Raw genomic sequence first — 21,779 nt, 5'->3', positions numbered from 1 at the left:
TCGGATGGAGTACCGTGCCGCATCTCGACCCTCCGTAAGGGTTTGGGCGAGTTTAGTCCGGGCCTCCTCCGGACATTGCAGCAGCATGTCCGCAACCGTGTCCCACAAAGAGTGGGTATAACGGCCCAAGAGGCACGCAGTGTTAACGGACCGCAACCCCAAACTCAGGGAGGAGAGCATCTTTTTGCCATACTGTTCGTACCTCTTGGATTCCCGATCGGAGGGAGCCGTCAGGAATGCGTTCTGGGAGTTAGAGGTCTGTATGACCAGGCTATCGGGAGTGGGGTGGGTGGACAGGAAGCAAGGGTCGCCCGGAGACGGGCGGTGGCGTCTGGCCACGTTTCCATCTACAGGGGGACCTGTAGCGGGCCTGGACCAGGTGCCCAGAGAAGAACGTCAGACAAGGCATCATTAAATGGCAACAGAGGCTCCGAAGAGCTTGCTTGTGGTTTAAGGACCTCAGTGAGGAGGTTAGTCCTCACGGCCGCGACGGGGAGTTCAAGAGATAAGGCCTTGGTTGCCTGCATCAACACCACACTATAGGCAGCTCCCTCCTCCGTAACCACAGTAGGAGGGGAGTCAAAACCAGTGTCTAGCTAGGTGTCCAAACCACTGGCATCCCCTAGCTCACCTGCCCAGTCCTGATAAGACTGGAACTCACGTGCCAGAGGGACCGTAGACCCCTCCCAATCCGCCTCGCCACCCATCTCCTGGTACTCAGGGTCAAATGATGGGGCCGACTCATAGAAGAAGAAATCTCCCAGCGGCGTCGATCGACGTCACTCCGGCGCCGGAACCGGGTCAAGGTGAGGATTAGGGACGACGTCATCCGTGTACGGCGCCGGGGGCGACACCCTGGGGGCCGGCGCCAGCGAGATCGTAAGGTCGACCGGTGACTACCTGGATCCGGATCCAGCGGGACCCTGCGGCGCCGGGACCGGAGTCGCCGACGGCGCCGAAGCACCCGATGGCGCAGGGCCCGAAGCACCCGGCCCGCTTGGGCTCCCAGTCGGGGCATCTTGGCCGGAAGGCGCTGCGGAACCTGACGGAGGAGTGAGCGACCTCATGGCCATGAGGAAGGCGTCGATCTCCTCCGGCGCCTCGTTCTGGCCGGGTTCGGCTGCGACGCCCGTGGCTCCGGCGGAGCAGCGTGTGCAGTGTCGCCCGAACCCCCGGCCACGTCGCGCGAGCGTCGGGTTGAGTCGGAAGAGCAATGTCGCTTCTTCGACTTCTTGTGCCTCTTACCGGAGGACTTGAAGCTCGAGGAGTGGTGACGATCCTCTGAGCCGTGATGACTCCGGCCCCGCGACCGGTCCCTCGACCTCCTTTCTGGACTGGGACCTCGAACGGCACGGGCCGACAGCCGGAGCTCGAGGCGCTTGCGGGACCGCTACCGCCTAGCCTTCCATGTCAAGGCCCGGCAGTCGGGGCACGGCTTGCAGTTGGTTGCAGTCGACGCAGGGCTTGAACCCGGGCATCCCTACCGGCACCGTCGGATTCGATCGACTTCAAATAAAGATCAAAAATGATTGAAAAAGTTTAGTGAAAAATTGACTAAGGGTACCACTTTTTCCGGATCGGCGCTTGCTGGCGGGGAAAAATAGGAACTGATGTCAGCGAGCGAGGGCGGCGTCTAGTACTCCGGCGACGTCATCCCGGCGCCAACGACGGACGCTGAGCCGCAGACGACGCCTACCGACACACAAGGGTACTGCTACGCAAAAGTTTCCGGATCCAGTCTGACGCCTGGGGATATTCTAAGGTAAGGAATCTAAGGTAAGGAATCTAATACTAACCTGTTTCTTTCAGATACTGTTTTTCTGGTGCTTGTGGTGAGTCATTTGAAGATTCTACAGGGCATGCGAAGGGCGTAAAAGCAGGCCCAGAAGATGGTTGTGATCGGTCATTTCATTGTGAGTTTTCTGTTCAGGATGATGCCAAAGTTGTGGGCGTGGTCTTTTGATGTTTGGGTGGGTCTAAGTTCAGCGGGCCACCAGGTGTCATTCCAGAGGGAGGTATGGTTGCCAAAGATCAGCATCTTGGTTGTTTCCATGTTTAGCGTCAGACATTTTTTCTTCATCCAGGCTGTGACGTTCTTCATGCACTTGTGGACGTTTGTCTTCGTTGTGGTGGGGTCAGCTAAGAGCAAGATGATGAACTGGGTGTCATCGGCATAAGATATGTCGATATTGTGGGTTGTGACGATGTCAGCTAGAGGCGTCATGCAGATCTTAAGTGGGTGGGGCTGAGGGATGAACCTTGGGGGATGCGGCAAATGGTGCTCCTGGTTTCCGAGGTAATGGGGTTCGTGCGCAGGGGGGGGGCTGATTCTCTGTGTGTCAAGGCATGGCTTAAAACATCTTCTCTAACACATTGATTTTGTATAGAAGCCACTAGCTGCCCAATGAAATTGGGGGTAGAATTCTGGATTTACCATGAAAAGATAGTAACTGACATCAGCGTACAAGGTGGTGCTTATATGTGACTCTGCTACAAAACTTCCAGGGCGGTATGAGCCAGGGCAGAACTACACCCCACCACCTAGCAGCGCACAAGATTACTGCTGGAGAAAAGTTTCAGGATGGAGTTTGGTACCTGAAGAAGATTCATTTTTCTACTCATCCAATTCTACTCAACAGAAAGGGCAACACTGAAATTCAAATATTTCATCCCCAATGACCCTAACAATGTAATTTGTGTATGTGAGTGTGTGGAAATGGGGTGCATTATATAGTGTTTTAGTGAAATCTCTCATTGTAATACACTTTAGGACCCTTGGGTTTCGACTGTCAAACCATCAGCTCAACCCTGGGTAGCTGTGGCACTGAGCAGCTAGGCTTACCCAGAGGATCACGTGTTAAGCATTTAAACAGAACCACAACAAATACAACACCAATTTATAAAAATAGACTATTTTTTAAATAAGGTTTTAGACACCAGAACAAAAGAGATCCACCAAATGGATTCAGAAATATAGATTTAACAAACAATAGTAACTCAGTGCAATTTCACTCAACCGCGAACAAGCCTTGGCAAAATCAGTTAAATGGACACATAAAAGCAAGGTCCTCAGGAACAGTTACCTTCAAAGGAGAAGCAGTCCTTCAACAGTTACTGGCTGTTTATTTTCGTTGCAATGGATTCCTATGGAGTGGTCCTGATGCAAGGGATGAAGGATTCTGAAGATGGTCTAAGGATGCAGCGGATGAGACACAGTCGACGGGGGTCTCCCTGCAGGAGTTCCTCAATCCAGGCAGACGGTGAGGGGGTCTTGGTAGCAGGGTCTATGTCCCATGAAGCCCTCTCTGGTGTGACCGAAATCTAGTTGTCAGTCAGTCGCCTGTTGTCACGGTCACAGCTCAATCCTTCCTGGGTTGATAATTTTCCTTCTGAGGGTCCCAGCAACTCTCCGACAGTAGTCCCAGGCTCAGTGAACTCGGGTGCAGCTCTTGTATGTTGGGTCTTGGTCTTCAGTATTGCGTGGTGGAGGTAGCAACTTGAAGGCTTTGGGATACAAACTTGCCCCAGCATGCTTCTTCAGCTGTGGTGTCCCTGTGCTCATAACAGGAGGCCAGTCAGTTGGACCTTTTAGTTCTCTTGGCTTGACTGGGCTCTAGAGACCACTTCACCCTGAGCAGGACACAGCAGACACAGTCCCTCTTTTCACTAGCCACCAAGTTCAGTCTTTGTCGGTCCAGCCTTCTTCTGCTGGTCCCTCAGTGCAGCAAGGCAGTCCTCCTTCAATCCTTCAGTCAGCCGGGACCTGAGGTCTGGTTGCCAGTTATGCCACTCTTATGCTTGGAAAGTGCCCCCAGGGTAAGATGTTCTTGGGGCTACCCTGTTTCCTCCCACTGGGGACCACTTCTTATGGAGTGTGGCATCTGGCTATCACAGGATACACTATACTGCCCACTCCCAAGATGGTGAGATCCCATTCCTGGTGTACAGACCTCAGTAACCCACCGATGGGGTGTGACAGTAGCCCTTGGGGAAATCGGTTTGGCAACTGGTTTCCCATCTCTGCTCCCCGTACCATCCGGTCTAACTCAACAATGGGGCAGCCCTCTCCTATGGTGTCCCACATATGCTCAAAGGCAGACTTACCCGTTGATGCCTGCCTTTTGGGGCTAATACCGCAGTGGCTACCAGCAGGAGGGAAGTGACACCTCCCCACCTGGAATCCCTCTCACCTCCCAGACAGGACTTAGTGTATTGGGCTGGGGTGGGGTGGGGGCGCTTGCCAGCAAGGTACTTCACTTAAATAAGTGGTCACCATATACTAAGCCAGCCTCCTACATCTGTCCTTAGAGGGGGAGATGAAAAAAAGACAAAAAATTACAGAGGTACAGTCCAGCAATCTAATATGAAACCTTAATTATCAGGCCTATGACCGTCCTTCAGAATGGGGAGGTTGGCAGGATCATTGAGGAATCTGCAGGTAGAGAAATTATCCACCCACCAGAAAGATCATTACTATCCAGGGACAACAACATAGTCATCAAGCCAGCAGACAAAGGAGGTGCAACAGTCATTCAAACCACCGAAACCTACAGGAAGGCATGCCTAAGATTACTAGGAGACAGGAGGAATGACACTCCCATTGCTACGGACCCAACAGAGTTTCTAGGGATCCGGATCACCAGCATGACTGAAGAGGCCCTAGCACATGACTGGATTTCACACAAAGAAGAGGAATTCCTGGACAACAAGAACCGTGTTATCCCCTACTTCTATACTATCCCCAAGATCCACAAAAAATTTGGAAAATCCCCCAGGACGCCCGATTGTGTCAGGGATCGGACCCATCCTGAAACCGTTATCTAGATATGTGGATGCATTCCTCAGACCAATTGTTCAGAAAACGGGTTCTTACTTGAAAAGGGTAAGTACTGAGCCTATTGAAGGATGAACAATACGACCCCAAAATACACATCTTTATGGGTCTGGACATTAAGCATCTTTATACTAGTCTCCCGCATACAGAAAGTACTTTTTGAGAAGGAATGGATTTACCAGACACTAGGGAACATGGTTATGGAGTGCTGTAAGTAGGCACTCACAAGAAACTTTTTTCAATTTGAGGATACATTATATCTACAACAAAATGGGCCCAGCATGGGAAGCACCTTTGCTCCACGTGTAGCTGGTCTCCATGTGCATCGCCTGGAAACATATAGGATCCTGGGGCCTCTCAAACCTTTCTTGAAACTAATCAAACTATGGAAAAGGTATATCGAAGATGTACTAGTCATCTGGGGGGGAAGCGAAGAGACAGCAGTGACCTTTTTAAACTGGCTCAATACACAGAATGAATTCCTAAGATTTACCAGTACCATGAGCAAGAGGGAATTGGTGTTTCTGGATCTCAACATAATAGTGAAACAATAAGGAGGTCTGAGCACCACTACACAAGAGAAACTCACAGCAAAAAATTGCCTTCTACTATACGACAGCTTCCACCCCAGACACTTAAAAGAGAATCTGCCATTCTGACAGTTCTTCCGGCTCAGAATGATCTGCTCGGAACTAAAAGATTACAAAACCCAAGCTAACCGCCTTACTGGCAAACTAATGACGAGGAAGTACCTTAAGAAGATGGTATGACAAGCAAAGAAAAGGGCTCAGAACAACAAGAGGGAAGCACTTTTGGAGTCACCTCAATTGAAAGAAAAAGAGGACAGACCTATCTGCTTCACCACTTACAGCATAGCAGCTAATGCAGTTACCAAAATCATTATTAGACACTGCCACATTCTGAAAAGTGGATCCCTGTCAATACCACCCCGATGTTTTCCCACAAGAGAGGCAAGAGCCTCAAAGGTATGGTAGTCCATACACACCTCGCACAAACCTGGACAATCGATTGAACACCCAAGGAACTTTGGCACCAATTATGGGCAACTATTCATGTGGTAACTGTTGAGTTTGCCACTTGACAAAACCAACTAAGACATTGACCTTCAACAACCAGATGTCATGACAATTAAGAAAATTCACTAACTGTAGCACACAAAGAGTAGTGTACATGACCACATGCCCCTGTGGTCTCCACTACATAGGGATAACGACAAGGAAGATAAAAGCCAGGATCTGTGAGCACCGTAGTAACCTTAGATGTCCACATGTAACAACTAAAATGTCAGTACACTACATGGAAAAGAAACATTCAGTACATGACTTCCACTGGGTCATCCTGGAATCCATAGAGGAAACAGGCAATTTCGAATCAAAACTGAAAAAAAGAACAGTGGGTTTTCAAACTCAAAACTCATACAGAGGGTTTGAATGACAACATTCTATGGAGCCAATTTGTAAGGTAAACATAACCAACAATTAGGCCAGGGTGCCCACAGCTCAGTTCATATGAGAACAAGTTAGCATTTGACAGATGGACAGGGAAGTGAGACACCATGGATGCAGGATGATACCTTCATGAATAAAATGAAGGGGAACATAACACACAATCCAGTGAAATGATATTACTATCCATGGACGTAGTGTAACATTAAACAAGTGTTACACTGAAAGTAAACTGGAAGGGAGCTTGCATAATAATCTGAAGTGCAATATCATACTAACAATCAGCCACAAGTACAGAACATAGACTTGATATGGGTAATTTCACAAAAATACCTCACAATGGTAGATACGATCTAACCAGAAGACTATGGTATTTACATGTGACTACGTGAGGTTATGTTATTTAAATTTATAAAGCGCAACGGTTACCCTGGGGTGTCCTGGAGCTAACTGATACTATCGAAATACAGTATGACAATGAAACCTACATGCTGAAAAGCCAAGTTTTTAGTGCCTTTCTAAACAACATTAAATCAGAGGCGGCTCTAATGTAGAAAAGGAGTTCATTCCAGGCCCTAGCGGTGCCGGTGACAAAACTTCGCCCTCACCAGTTGACTTTTTAACAGGGATACTGTCAGAATCTTTGCTTCTAAGGAGCGGAGAGATCTATTAGGAACATACAATTTGAATCTATGTTTGAGATGGTCTGGTCCCTTTCCATAGAGGGTTTTAAAAGCGGTACATAGGTATGAATGTTCAGGTACAGTTCGTTAGAATAGTTCAACCATGATAGAATAAGAGATGTTATCACAATCCGTTGGCTGTCCTCCGGCAGAAAAGGCATTCTTTTATTAATCATTCTGAGGGATTGGAAGGTGGCTGATGTAACTGTGTTTACCTGACCCCCAAAAGTAAGCCTGTCATCCACCAAAACACCCAGATGTTTTGCTTTTCTAGTAGGCATTGGAAGGGTGCCCAGTTCTTCCGGCCATAGCCCAGAAGTTGGCATTATTTCCCAAAATGATGACCTCAGTTTTGCTCGAATTTAGTTTCAGGCAATTCTGTGTCGTCTAATTCTTAACTGTTTTCATACAGTCATGAAACCTCTTGCTCTTCTCCGATTTGTTGCCTGGTAGCAGAGACACCACGATTTGAATGACATCTGCATATGAGGTTAGTTGAAAGCCGAATGATCTAATCAGCTGGGCCAAGGAAGAGACATACAAGTTAAAAAGTGTGGGACTGAAGGACGACCCCTGCGGCACCCCTCAGGGTAAGGAAAAAGGGTTAGAACAATTTTGTCCAGGGCCACTATTGGAGTTCTATCTGTCAGAAAAGATTTCAGTACCATCCAAGCCTTGCCCTGAACCCCGCAGGCCGACAGACGGTCCATCAGGAGATCATGGTGGACTGTATTGAAGGCCACAGAGAAGAATCCCGCATGATTAGCGCCGCGTTGCCTGCTAGATCCAGGGTTCTCTTATTTCTTCGGTTGATTTAATAAGGGCCGTCTCCGTACTGTGGCCTTCCCTAAAGCCATATTGAGTGGTATCGAAGATGTGATTTTCCTGAAGGAAAGCACTAAGCTGTATATTCATGGCTTTCTCCACCAATTTCGCTGGCAGTGGAAGCCAGGAAATTGGCCGGACATTATTAGGATCCTTAGGGTCTAGATTATGTTTTTTTAAGCAGCAGAAGCATGGATGTTGTCTTCCATGCTTTGGGGAAATGCCATGACTCAAACATATCTAATGAAATGGGAAACCCAATATACCCCTGACGGCTTGGGCAGATTCAAATGAACAGGTAAATGTACCTTCAAGGGATTTATTTCAATACTTCTTTTTACTGTTTTAGTTCACCATTCAAGACAAGCTAGCAAATATTACTTGCAATGTAATTTCTGTTTATAATTTCTTTTTGTAGAATATAAACGTACTTAGATTGTTCCCTTATTCACAAGATCTAATCATAGACAAATATATCCAAACACAGGTGTAAGTATAAAAATAATTTTATATTGAGAATTAATATAGGGTACTTGTAGGTTTAACTCACAATGAAACAAAAAGGAAAAACGTTTTTACAATAATTAATCTCTTCACTGTAACAACTGTGTACACTTATTCATATAAAACAAATGAAATTTAAGAAAGAAGTGTATTTGGTGACATTTCGGTCCTTATGCTTTCGTCAATAAGACCATCTTCAGGACTGTAAACGTTAAAAACAGTTGACCCCTTGTAGCTCTTTTGGAATGTTGAGCAGCTTATTTAGGTTTTTGAGGAACGTAATAGTCACAGGGGGAGTAATGACAATTGTTCTACCAATCCTTAATAGAGAAACAGCCTTAATAGTAATCTTTTATAGTAGAACCGCATTAAGACATGTAGTTGTAGGAGCCAGGCAACTCCATGCACACAACGTGCTCAGTACAAGGAAATAAAAGATGTATTACAAGCCATAACCTACTTCGATGGTTTCAGCTGCGCTGACGCGGTTCTGCCTTCTTTATCTATGCCCCCATTTAAGACCACTCGGTCAGGTGGGCGTGTCCCAGTGCGCTAAAATTGCTCGGCAAAATAGAGGAGGAAAACAACAGGGACTTCAAACCAGGGTCCAGCAACCCCAGACTCAGGGAGCAAGCTTCCCTGCTCTCTGGGTCTTACTGCTAACTTAGATTAATACAAAAGAAAAAGTGAGTAACTAAACACATAAAAACAATAAAAAATACTGGAAGGCAAACCTTTCCAATATGGCAGCCTCGTCGTAGGAGCCAGGCACCTCCTAGCGCACAACATGCTCAGTACAAGGAAATAAAAGATGTATTGCAAGTCACAACCTGCTTCGATGGTTTAAGCTGCGCGGACGCGCTTCCACCTTCTTCATACACACCCCCATTAAAGACCACTCTGTCAGTTGGGAGTGTCCCAGCGCACTTAAAGTACTCAGAAAAACAGATGGGGAAAACAACAGGGATTTCAAACAAGGGTCCAGCAACCCCAGACTCCGGGAGGATACCCTAAATCAGTACACTATGTCGAATAAATACAATTATCAAGTTGATTATTTCTATACATATATACACACATATACATATGTATACGTAAGTGTGTGTGTCTGTGTATATATAAATATATGCGACAGAGAGAGATGTCACCATCTTCCATGGAAAAAAACCTTAAAAGTTAAGGATAAGTGAAGTCAAGGGACTTGTTTTACCATCATTCCCTTGTTCTGCCTTATCGAACAGTAAAGAGAGAGAGGGTCAGCCCTTACACTGATTGACATAACAGAGGCACTAACATCTGCCTAAGATTGCCCTCTGGGTACTGTCTTCATAAAGAAACATGCAAATTGTAGCTCACTCGTAGACAGACACAGACATCAGAAAAATATCTTTTCACATATCATCAGCTTGGCTGTTCCACTTTTAATGGGTTTCTCTTTTTAAAACTGCTTTTGGGAGGGTAAAGGGCTCTTGCCTGTCCTCACTGACAAGGGTTGAGCCAGAGCACAAACTTGAATCCAGCCTTGTTTGGCATGCCCAGATCTACTTAGCAAACATTGGGCAGCACATAGGGCAAAACCAGTATTTTGTACTAGCTAAATCAATACCATACAATTAGCTGAAAACATTGACAACAGGATATATACCCTACACCCTTCCCCATAAAATACTCACCATCAGACTTCACCATACTGTCACTACCATCTGTAGCTTTACTGGTAACACAGCACGAGTCTGCAAAAACAATACAAGAATCTACTCAGTTACTATTCTATCTTTTATGCTGCCTGCCACTTTACACAAGCTTGTTTTATGCAATAGAATGTGGCTTTTGCGCCCATTACACACATGATAGAAGAGGTGCCTGTGAATTACAAGTTACTTATCATAAGAAACATTTTTCTACTCTCAGATTGCTCAACATCTGAATTTTACCCAAGCGTCAGACTGGACTAGAACACTTTGCATAGCTCCCAGAGCATCTAGGTACTTCAATGATGTGCCAGATTAAATTTGAAATACTCCCATTACTGGTAAAGATGATATTGGGCATACAAGTTACCAACTTATACACCAGCATCAGGTACTGTCCTTTTTTCCATGCCCTCAGAGGCAGAGACAAGACTAAGGTAAGAGAAAGATATAATGGAGTGTACATCAACATTAATTTTTTACATTATTAGCAATAATCTGCAAGACAACTCCTCAGAAGTGTTGGAAGGTTCGCCATCGTCCAGAGGAGGTTGACAACTGCCTGGGACAAGCCTGCCATCAAAAGTCAGTTGTCTAGGTAGTGAAAGATGGGTACCCCAACCTCCTTCGATGTGCTGCAACCAACATTATTACTTTTGTAAACATCCGAGGGGCACTGGTGAGGCCAAAGTGGAGCACTGCAAACTGAAAATTCTCCTGGCCCGCAGTGAACCACAGGAGTGTAATAAACGTCCTTGAAGTTCAAACAGCAGCATTAAGTCTGCAGGGTCCAAAGAAGGCAGGACCTGGCCTAACATGAGCATCTTGAATTGGTTGTTCAACAGGAAGGCGTTGAGAGGGCAAAAAACTTAAATAGGACTGAGGCATCCATACTTCTTCAGCACAAGGAAGTAGTAGGAGTACAGGCAGGAGTAACATTCAATTCTTACTTTTGAGACCGGAACCCGCTATATGGCCACTTTGGAAACAAGCATTTGCAAGGCAATAGGTATCACATTTACGCGAGTTTGAGCTATTGGCAATGTAAATGACAATGCCTTTTATTTATGTTTTATTTTGTAATACACAAATAAAAGGCATTGTCATTTACAATGTCAATAGCTCAAACTTACATAAATGCGAGACCTATTGCATTGCAAATGCTTGTTTAGAACTTGTGCCCTGGGGACAGGGGTCACTTTGACACCGAGGGCATTGACAATAGCGGTACACGTCCGGAGACGCTCTACAGAGACAAGAGGCATTGGAAATAATAACAATGACACCAGTTTATTCTATAGCTCTTCAAAACGCACTCAATCTTTTCCTAGCGCCCTGTATAATAGGTGCTAATGTTATCACATAACAATAATACGCATTTGAGGGCAATGTAGGCGTACAACAACACACTAAAGAAAAGCCATAACATAATGTGAGCTGCCAGATGTAAGATCGGACCCGAGGATACCAACTGTCTGATTTTGGACAAAGTGGCTCATCAGTCATATTGTCACAATTTCGCTATTTGCCAATAGTGATGCATTCATAAACAAGTTATCGCATCATGGCTTAGTGAGCTGAATGCTCAGTGCTGACACAATGTAGTCTTGTATGTAGACGTGACGCGTTGCATTATCGGCATTCCATCATTCATACGTCAATACAGCTAGGACCATGAATTGGTGAACTTACAAGTGCAGGTGAAGTTCGGAAACAGCAGAGTAACTCTACACAAAAAGTTGGTATAAAAAAAAGACAATGGATACCAAACGTCCTCAACTTTAGGTGAAGTCACCTGTTTTGCACCAATTGCAACATTTCCAGCGTTGCACCGGGTATTGGTTTTCGGGGCACTGATCTGCCAGTGCCCTCCGCACCAAGCCGTCAGAATCCACGCCAGTCCCAGGAGCGATAGCAGTGTCTCCATTTCCTACTACGTTGTCGCCGAAGGGTCTGATTAAACACTACTGTTCTGAGGAAGTTTGGTGTCAGAAGTGAAACAAACACATTTTCGGTGCGCTTTCACCCATGTGTGACGTGCTTCCCCATAACAGTTGGAAAAACAAGCATTTGCAATGCAATAGGTCGGATTACACTTCAAATGCTTACGTTTAAAACTGCAAAACACACAAGATGAAGGACGGAATGTTGCACAATGGCAAAACATTCACCCCCAGTCACAGATCTGGGTTTAATCCATCGTTATTTTGCTCACCAAACGACCCCAGTTCAGACATGGCCATATGCAAATCAGTCTTGACCCTGTGCCTCATGGGAACAGTCTAGCCCGAACGAACAAGTTACTTACCTTCGATAACGATATATCTGTAAGAAACATTAGTTAGTGTTAGATTCCTTACCTTAGAATAACGCCAGGCGTCAGTCTGGATCCAGAAACTTTTGCGTAGCAGTACCCCTGCGCGTCGGTAGGCGTCGTCTGCAGGCGTCCCCTGCGGCTCCGCGTCCGTCGTCGGCGTCGTGCGCCGTGATGACGTCGCTGGAGTATATAGACGCCGCCTCCGCGCGCTGACGTCAGTTCTTTGTGCACAGCTTTTCCGCGCCAGGAGACGCAGAGCCATGAGAGAACCAACACTGGTGCCATGTAAAACTAGGGCCCTGAAAGGGATGTCCTTAACCCTAGGTATCAGTTCGCAGAACGGGGAGGATGGGTGGGTTCGGTAAGGAATCTAACACTAACTAATGTTTCTTACAGATATATCGTTACCGAAGGTAAGTAACTTGTTCATCTGAAAGAAACACGTTAGTGTTAGATTCCTTACCTTAGAATAGATACCCCAGCAATACCAACCCCGGTGGTGGGTCTGCGAACCAATACATTCCTACACCAGAAAGTCCTGGAGGACAGAACGGCCAAAAAAGCCATCCCTCCGGACTTGACTGTCCAGGCAGTAGTGCCTCGCGAAAGTGTGCAGCGAGGCCCACGTAGCCGCCTGGCAAATGTCCTGCAAAGGGACTCCCCGGCCCAAGGCAGTAGAAGCCGCCGTGGCCCGAGTGGAATGGGCCCTCAGCCCAACAGGAGGCTCCTTCCGAGCCAAAGAGTAGCACGCTTTGATGCAGAGAACGACCCATCGAGAGATGGTCCGTTTATGGACCGCCCGTCCCTTCTTCGCACCCACGTAGCCAACAAACAGTTGGTCATCCACCCGGAACTGGCGTGTGCGATCCATATAAAATGAAAGCGCACGCTTTGGGTCCAGACGATGGAGCCGCTCTTCATCCTTTGAAGGATGCGGAGGCGGGAAGAAGGAAGGGAGGGTGATGGACTGCCCGATGTGAAAGGCCGAAACAACCTTGGGCAGGAAAGAGGGTCTAGTCCTCAGAACCACCTTGTCAGGATGAATGGACAAGAAAGGAGGTTTGACAGAAAGAGCCTGGAGCTCACTCACCCTCCTGGCAGAGGTGATGGCAACCAGGAAAGCCGTCTTTAAAGTCAGGAGACGGAGAGGGCAAGAATGAAGGGGCTCAAAGGGAGCACACATCAGAAAGGTCAGAACCAGGTTCAAATCCCACTGAGGCATCACAAACGGAACAGGTGGAAACATGTGAGTGATGCCCTTCAAGAATCGAGTTACAATCGGGGATTTGAACAAAGAAGGCTGATCAGGAAGCCTTAAAAAGGCTGAAAGGGCAGAAAGGTAGCCCTTGATAGTGCCCAGAGCAGAGCCCTGCTGGGCAAGAGAGAGAAGAAACAGAAGAACCTCGGAAAGAGGGGCAGAGAGTGGATCCACAGCCTTTGCTGTGCACCATGCCACAAATCTGTTCCACCGACAGGCGTATACCGACTTAGTGGAGGGACGCCTGGCTGCCAGAATTACATCACAGACTTCAGGAGGCAAGTCAAATGGCCTCAACTGCCGCCGCTCAATCTCCAAGCATGGAGGTGGAGACTGGACAGGTTCGGGTGGAGGACCGTCCCCTGCTGCTGCGACAGAAGGTCCTCCTGAAGAGGCAGGCGGATCGGGGGACCGACTGACATGCTGAGTAGCTCGGGATACCAGTACCTTCGAGCCCAGTCCGGAGCCACAAGGATAACTTGGGCCCGGTCGCGCCTGATCTTCTTCAGCACTCTGGGCAGAAGTGGTATAGGCGGAAAGGCGTATAACAGACCGCAACTCCACTCGCGCCGAAAGGCGTCGCCGTGCGAGTGCCGTCTTGGAAACTCCAACGCGCAGAACTGATGACATTGCGCGTTCTCTTCTGTGGCGAATAGATCTAACCAAGGCTCTCCCCATTGCAGAAAGATGCCTTGCGCCACGTCCGAGTTCAGACGCCATTCGTGATCCATCGAGCACCGACGGCTGAGTTCGTCCGCCCTGGCGTTCAGGGAACCTGCCAGGTGTTGAACCGTCAGAGTCACGCCCTGACGTTCCAGCCATTGCCAGAGGCGCAGAGCCTCCTGGCAAAGGGTCCACGACCCCACTCCGCCCTGTTTGTTGCAGTACCACATGGCGGTGGTGTTGTCGGTGAACACCTGCACTACACTCCCGTTGACAAAGGGGAGGAATGCCTTCAGTGCCAGACGAATCGCCCGCAGCTCCAACAGGTTGATATGGAGCCGGGACTCCGCCGGAGACCAGATGCCTCTGATCTCTGCCTCTCCCAAGTGGCCCCCCCAGCCCTGGAGGGACGCGTCCGTCACGACAACGTGCTCCGGTTGGGGAAGGGAGAGGGATCTGCCTCTGACCCAATCGCGGTCCGTAAGCCACCACTGCAGTTGTCTCGCAGTGCCCTCCGAGATCAAGACGTGGTCGGACAAGTTGCCCTGATGCTGGGCCCACTGAAACTTCAGGTCCCACTGCAGAGCCCGCATCCGCCACCGGGCGTGATGCACCAGAAGGATGCAGGAAGCCATCAGTCCCAGCAGCCGCAGCGTCAACCTGACCGAAACCCGGGATAGCGGCTGAAAGATGGGAATCAAAGCCTGAATATCCCGGACCCGCCGTTCCGGAGGATAAACCCGAAACTGCGCCGAGTCCAGAACCGCTCCGATGAAAAGGAGCTTTTGAGAGGGACACAGGTGTGATTTCGGCACATTGATGGAGAACCCCAGGTCGTGTAAGAGGTCTGCCGTCATCTGAAGGTGGTGGGCGACTGTTTGGGGCGAGCCCGCCTTCAACAACCAGTCGTCTAGGTAGGGGAAGACTGAAACCCCCAACCTGCGCAGATGGGCTGCGACCACCGCCATCACCTTTGTGAACACCCGTGGGGCGCTGGTAAGACCGAAGGGAAGCACGATAAACTGAAAGTGCTCCTGGCCTACCGTGAACCGCAGGTAACGCCGGTGGGCCGGCAGGACGGGGATGTGAAAATAGGCATCCTGCAAGTCCAACGCTACCATCCAGTCTTGTGGGTCTAGAGCAGCCAAGACCTGAGCTAACGTCAACATCTTGAACTTCTCCTTCCGGAGGAAGCCGTTGACGTTCCTTAGATCCAAGATAGGACGTAGGCCCCCCTTGTCCTTCTTGGGTACCAGAAAGTAGTGGGAATAACAACCACGCCCTACTTCTGGCCCAGGAACGCGCTCGATGGCCCCCTTGGCCAAGAGGGCCGTAACTTCCTCCTGCAGAAGTGTCAAGTGGTCCCCCGACACACGGTGGTTCTGCGGTGGCATGGCTGGAGGAGTGGTCTCGAAGGGGAGGGAGTAGCCCCTTCGGACGATTTGCTGCACCCACCTGTCCGAAGTGATCGTGCGCCAGTGAGCGTGGTGATGGCGAACCCTGCCACCCACTGGCGTCACGTGGGGCCGAAAGCACGGACTAGGAGGATTTTGAGGCAGATGCTGCGGGGGGAGGTGTGGTTTGACCCCGCCGTTGTCCGCGACCGCCGCCACGGCGGTTTCCACGGCCGCCACCGCGTTGAAAGGATTGTTGCGGCGCGTGGCTGGCAGCACGTGTGGGGGCGCCCCTTCCTTGGCCACGAAAGGGACGAAACGAACCCGTTTGCTGACGCTGGGTCGAGAGACCCAAGGACTTGGCCGTGACCCTGGAGTCCTTGAAGCGTTCCAGCGCGTGGTCCGCCTTGTCACCGAACAGGTGACAGCCATCGAACGGCATGTCCATCAATGTATTCTGGACATCAGCCGAAAAGTTGGCGGATCTCAGCCAGGCGTGGCGACGAATCGCCACCGTCGTTGACATAGCCCTGCCCAGCGAGTCGGTCGTATCAAGACCACACCGTATCGAATCTTTCGCTGCATCTCGGCCCTCAGCCACAGCCTGACCGAGTTTTGCCCGCACCTCCATGGGGCATTCTGGCAGCAGTTCCGCGACCGTGTCCCACACAGAGTGGGTGTAGCGGCCCAAGAGGCAAGCGGTGTTGCAAGACCGCAGGCCCAAACTAATGGACGAGAAGACCTTCTTGCCAAACTGGTCATACCTCTTGGATTCCCGGTCGGGCGGGGCCGACGGGAATGCGGACTGGGAGGTCGAGGCCTGGATCACCAGACTCTCAGGAGTGGGGTGGGTAGACAGGAACTTGGGGTCGTCCGGACAAGGACGGTGGCGCCTGGCCACGTTCCGATCAACAGGTGCACCTGAAGCGGGCCTGGACCACGTGCCCAACAGAACGTCTGATAAGGCTTCATTAAACGGCAGCAGTGGCTCCTGTGGGCATGACTGCGGTTTGAAGACCTCAGTGAGGATGTTAGGCCTCACGGCCGCGACGGGGAGCTCAAGGTGTAAGGCCTTGGCAGCCTCATCAGCACCACTGAATATGCAGCTCCCTCCACCGATGCCACGGTTGGAGGAGAGATCAAACCAGGGTTAGGAGAGTCGTCCAGACCACTGGCATCCCCCAAGTCACCTGTCCAGTCCGGGTCATACTGGCACTCGCGTGACAGAGGGTCTTTGGACCCCTCCCAACCTTCACCGAACTCTTCATCCTCTCCGTATTCGGAGTCAACGATGTAGACCGGCTCCTCGGGGTTCATGGGCCCCATCGGCGCCGGGACCGGCGTCGAGCGACGCCGGTCCGGCTCCGCGTCCGGCGTCGGGGAAGGCAGGGGAACGGCGCCGCCCGGAGCCGGCGTCGGAGCCCCGCTGCCGGCCGGAGCCGGCACCGGAGAACCGGCGCCGCGCGGGGGCGGCGTCGGGGGTAACCCCGATGGTAACGGCGCCTGAGAGGCCGGAAGACCAGCCGGCGCCGATCCCGAAGGCCCTTGCGGCGCCGGGGTCGGAGCCGTCGGCGGCGCCGGGGCCGGAGCACCCGACGGCGCCGAGGCAGGGACACCCGAACCGCCAGGGCCCCCAGACGGTAGCACTGGGCCCGAAGGCGCCGTAGGCCCCGTCGGAGAAGCGAGCGCCCTCATGGCCATGAGGAACGCCTCGATCTCCTCAGGCGTCGCGCCGTGCCCAGGGACCGGAGGGTATGAGGCAGGCCGCGCCGGCGACTCTCGCGGAGCCGCGGGGTTGGGGTCACCCGAGCCCCCGGCCGCATCACGCGAGCGTCGGGGGGAGTCGGGGGTACGATGACGACGCCCCGACTTCTTGTGCTTCTTACCTGATGAGCCTGACGAGTGGTGTCGACTTCCGGAACGCTCGGCGCGGCTCCGCGACCGCTCCCTCGAACGCTCTCTCGACCTCCGGCCGGACCGGGACCGCTCCCGGTCCCGACGTGGGGCCGACACCCGGAGCTCCAGTAGCTTGCGGGACCGCTCCCGCCTAGCCTTGTTGGTGAGGGCCCGGCAGTCGACGCAGGAGTCCACGTCGTGGTTGGGGCCCAGACACCGGAGACAGAGGCGGTGATGGTCTGTGACCGACATCGTGCGCTCACAGTCATCACAGTGCTTGAACCCAGGCATCCTATCAGGCACAAAGAGAGAAATAACTATCAAAAAACTTGGTGAAAAGACCGGAGTACTGCTCTTCAGATCTGCGTCCACTGGCGCGGAAAAAAGAAGAACTGACGTCAGCGCGCGGAGGCGGCGTCTATATACTCCAGCGACGTCATCACGGCGCACGACGCCGACGACGGACGCGGAGCCGCAGGGGACGCCTGCAGACGACGCCTACCGACGCGCAGGGGTACTGCTACGCAAAAGTTTCCGGATCCAGACTGACGCCTGGGGTTATTCTAAGGTAAGGAATCTAACACTAACGTGTTTCTTTCAGACTGTCAAGTCATGCCTTCCCTGGACCGGAATCAAGCATCCTAGGACCAGTTTCTGAATTTAATTGAACTTTATTCTTTCTATTGTGTTATGAGCTAACATAGCCTTTCCTTAAAGCAATTAATTCTGCCACCCAACAGAACCACTTTTGTCTTTAATCATACTTACCCAGGTTCTGAGGGACACAGGGTTACCCCTTTTTTTGTTAAACAGTTTTAACACCACCGATGCTCATGGTATTCTCCTGCGGTGCTGCTGAATTGTAAATCCCATTGTTCATGACGAGCTCAGCTCGTCATGAGTGTATGGAGGTGTACATCATGACGAGCTGAGCTCGTCATGAGCGTCCAAGGAGTTAAAGTAAAAAAAATGTTTTAAAACAGAGTGCTGTGTCCCTGAAGTGGACGCTGTGAAAATATAAATAAATAAATTGAGCGCGGTGTCCCTAGCGAACAAGTTACTTACCTTCGGTAACGCTTTTTCTGGTGGATACTGTATCTGCCTGTGGATTCCTCACCTTGTGAATATCCCCCTGCGTCAGCAACATTCGGAAATTCTTTTGTAGCTCTTCACGCCGACGACGTCACAGAATGCACGGCTCCGCTGACGTCATTGACTTCATAATAGGACTCCGTCGGCGTGATGACATCAGTTCCGTCCTTTTTTCCGTGCCTTCGAGGCACACGGATGGACCGACAACAGTAGATATACACACAATGTACACAGTACCAAATAATTCAAGATGAAACACACACAGTGTGTAGTCAATGTAGGAAAGCCATTATAAAAAACACATTTCCTTTGACAATAAAATATTTACATTAAAACAATGAGACCATTACAGGTATAGAAGAGTGGACAACGGGGAGGCGGGTGGGCCAGTGAGGAATCCACAGGCAGATACAGTATCCACCAGAAAAAGCGTTACCGAAGGTAAGTAACTTGTTCTTCTGATGGATACATCTGCCAGTGGATTCCTCACCTTGTGAATAGAGTCCCACAGCCGTCCCCACTCCCGGAGGAGGGTGTCCACTCCTCTATACCAAGAAATCCTGCAGGACAGAGTGCACAAAGTGGCCATCCCTCCCCACTTCGGAATCTAAGCAGTAATGCTTGGGGAAAGTGTGGAGGGAGCCCAAAATCGCCGCTCTACAAATGTCCTCTACAGGTACACCCCTAGCCAAAGCAGATGTAGCATACCTTGCTCTAGTAGAATGAGCTCTTAAACCTTCAGGAGGTTCCTTACCCGCCACAGAGTAGCATATCTTGATACACAAGACAATCCATCTTGATAGCGTACGTTTGTGCACCGCCTTGCCTCTTCTGGCTCCAACAAAACCCACAAAGAGCTGGTCATCCACTCTGAACTCTCTGCTTCTGTCGAAGTAGAAGCTCACCGCCCTCTTAAGGTCCAAGCGGTGAAGTCTCTCCTCCTCCTTCAAAGGGTGAGGGGGATGATAGAAGGTAGGGAGGGTGATGAATTGCCCTAGATGGAAGGGAGTTACCACCTCAGGCAAAAAAGCAGCCCTGCTCCTGAGAACCATTATTTCTGCATGAATGGTCAAGAATGGGGGCTTACAGCTTACAACGCGGATAGGGCACAATTGGGAACAAATAACATGCTAGAAGCACTCTACAACAGAGGACTGGTCAGGAAAATAGTGGGACCTACTAAACATGCAGCATTGATTTGGTATGCGGCACAGGCAAAGCTGGGTAGGAAAGGGGTGCTTACGAAAAATGACCCCACTCTGGGACGCCAAGGCATTGGGACGACTACGGCGAGCAAGGGCTTCATACAGTGGGACAACATGGGTATATCCAGAGTGGGTGATCTATGGGATAAGGGAACAGTGATACCATTTACGCAGTTGCAACAACAATCTAATCTGGGCCCAAATGAAAAATTTAGGTACATGCAAATTCGACACGCCCTACTGACTACTCCCGCTAGAGACCGAAATCCCTGAGGCATCCCCGCTAGAGGACCGACTACTGACGGACAGTATGCCCCAACGAGCCACCTCTTTCACATATCGAAAGCTGCTCTACAATTTACCGGACCCCACGGGTACACTGAAAGAGAGGTGGACTGCAGAGGTGGGAGACATGGATGACCCTGAGTGGAGGGAGGCTCTAGCATCACCTAAGGAAGTAGGCTTCTCCACCAGATTAAGGCTGGTGCAACTTAAAATCTTGCATAGTATATATTATACTAGGACAACCCTACATAAAATACTGAGAGCACCCCACCCATTTTGTTTTATGAGGCTGTGGGGACGAGGGAACCTTTTTTCATACAATATGGGACTGCCCAATGATAGTAAACTACTGGAGACAGGTACTACGCGCTATATCTCAAGCAACAGACACATCACTCCTACCAGAACCAAAAAGATGTTTACTAAATATATGGGAACCTAACGACCTCACACGCTATGGGCTGATATGGTCTACGCTGGGTCTGTGAATTGCAAAGAGAGACATTGCACAAAAATGGGGAGCGGCAGAGGTACCGACACTATCTGCGTGGAGCAGAAACATGGGCCTAACAATGATAACTGAACGTGCAGTATACGCCGCCAGGAAGTGCCCGCGAAAATGGAATAAGATATGGACTGGTTGGAATGCATTTAGAGGAGACATTTGCGATCCGTTGCCAGAATCTGATGGACATAGCTCAGATGACGAGATAGAAGATGAATAACGGGGAGTTAACATTAGAATGGGGCACTGATACAGAATAGGATATGCTCAGATTCGGGACGCGATATGTTATTAGAAGAATGTGTGCTAAGTCAATAATGGAATGGAATTGTCTAATGTCTACATGGCCAATTTTCACTGCTGTCGTAATAAAAACAGTTAAAAAAAAAAAGGGGGGGCTTAGAACTAAGAGCTTGAAGCTCACTTACCGTCCTTGCCGAGGTAATCGCAATCAGGAAGACCGTTTCAAAAGATAAAAGTCTCAAGGGACACTTGTGCAAAGGCTCAAATCGTGAACCCATTAAGAAAGTAAGCACAAGATTCAAGTCCCATTGAAGTACAATAAAAGGAGTAGGAAGAAATTAATTTGTAAGGCCCTTTGATTTGAATAAGGACAGCTGGTCTGGTAGGCAAGGTAGGTCCTCTTCCCCCAGCTACTCTACCTTGACTTGCATCCCAGAAATCTCCGATGATATCCTCATCAGACTATGCAATAAAGTCAAATCTGGCTCCCCCGCGGACCCCATGCGCCCGGCTCAATTCTTAGAGTCACTCAACTTCTTCCTACTGGCGCTTACCGCCATCCTGAACCTCTCCTTTACTTCAGCGTGTGTACCATCTGCCTGGAAGCAAGCGTGGGTTTCGCCTATCATCAAGAAACCCACCCTAGATCCATCTAAACTGGAGAATTTTCGTCCAATCTCCCTGCTCCCATGGCTATCCAAACTCGCTGAAGCGCATGTCAACAGTACTCTATCCCAGCACATGGTCAAAAACAACATTCTTGACCCATCACAAAATGGGTTTAGACCAGGCCATAGCACTGAGTCTGCTCTATTAGCCACCACAGAACACCTCCGAACGATCTTAGATGCCGGTCAAAGTGCTGCGCTGATCCTTCTGGATCTCAGCGCGGCCTTTGACACGGTATCCCATGTCATC

The 21,779-nt window shown here is 49.9% G+C and overlaps 1 protein-coding gene across 1 annotated transcript in view; it reads right to left on the bottom strand.

Moving 5' to 3' along the window:
* The window catches only part of LOC147706847 (exportin-5-like), a 2,027,127-nt gene that overhangs the window by 386,568 nt on the left and 1,618,780 nt on the right, over positions 1-21,779 (bottom strand). The window contains exon 27 of the mRNA XM_086926003.1: positions 9,986-10,045. Coding sequence (XP_086782129.1) covers positions 9,986-10,045 — 60 coding nt within the window. The remainder of the gene's footprint in view (positions 1-9,985; positions 10,046-21,779) is intronic.

This window comes from Lissotriton vulgaris, chromosome 6 (assembly GCF_964263255.1).
Source record: "Lissotriton vulgaris chromosome 6, aLisVul1.2, whole genome shotgun sequence".
Classification (NCBI taxonomy): domain Eukaryota; kingdom Metazoa; phylum Chordata; class Amphibia; order Caudata; family Salamandridae; genus Lissotriton; species Lissotriton vulgaris.
The sequence above is the reverse complement of the archived record's forward strand: the minus strand, read 5'-3'. Positions and strand labels throughout refer to the sequence as shown.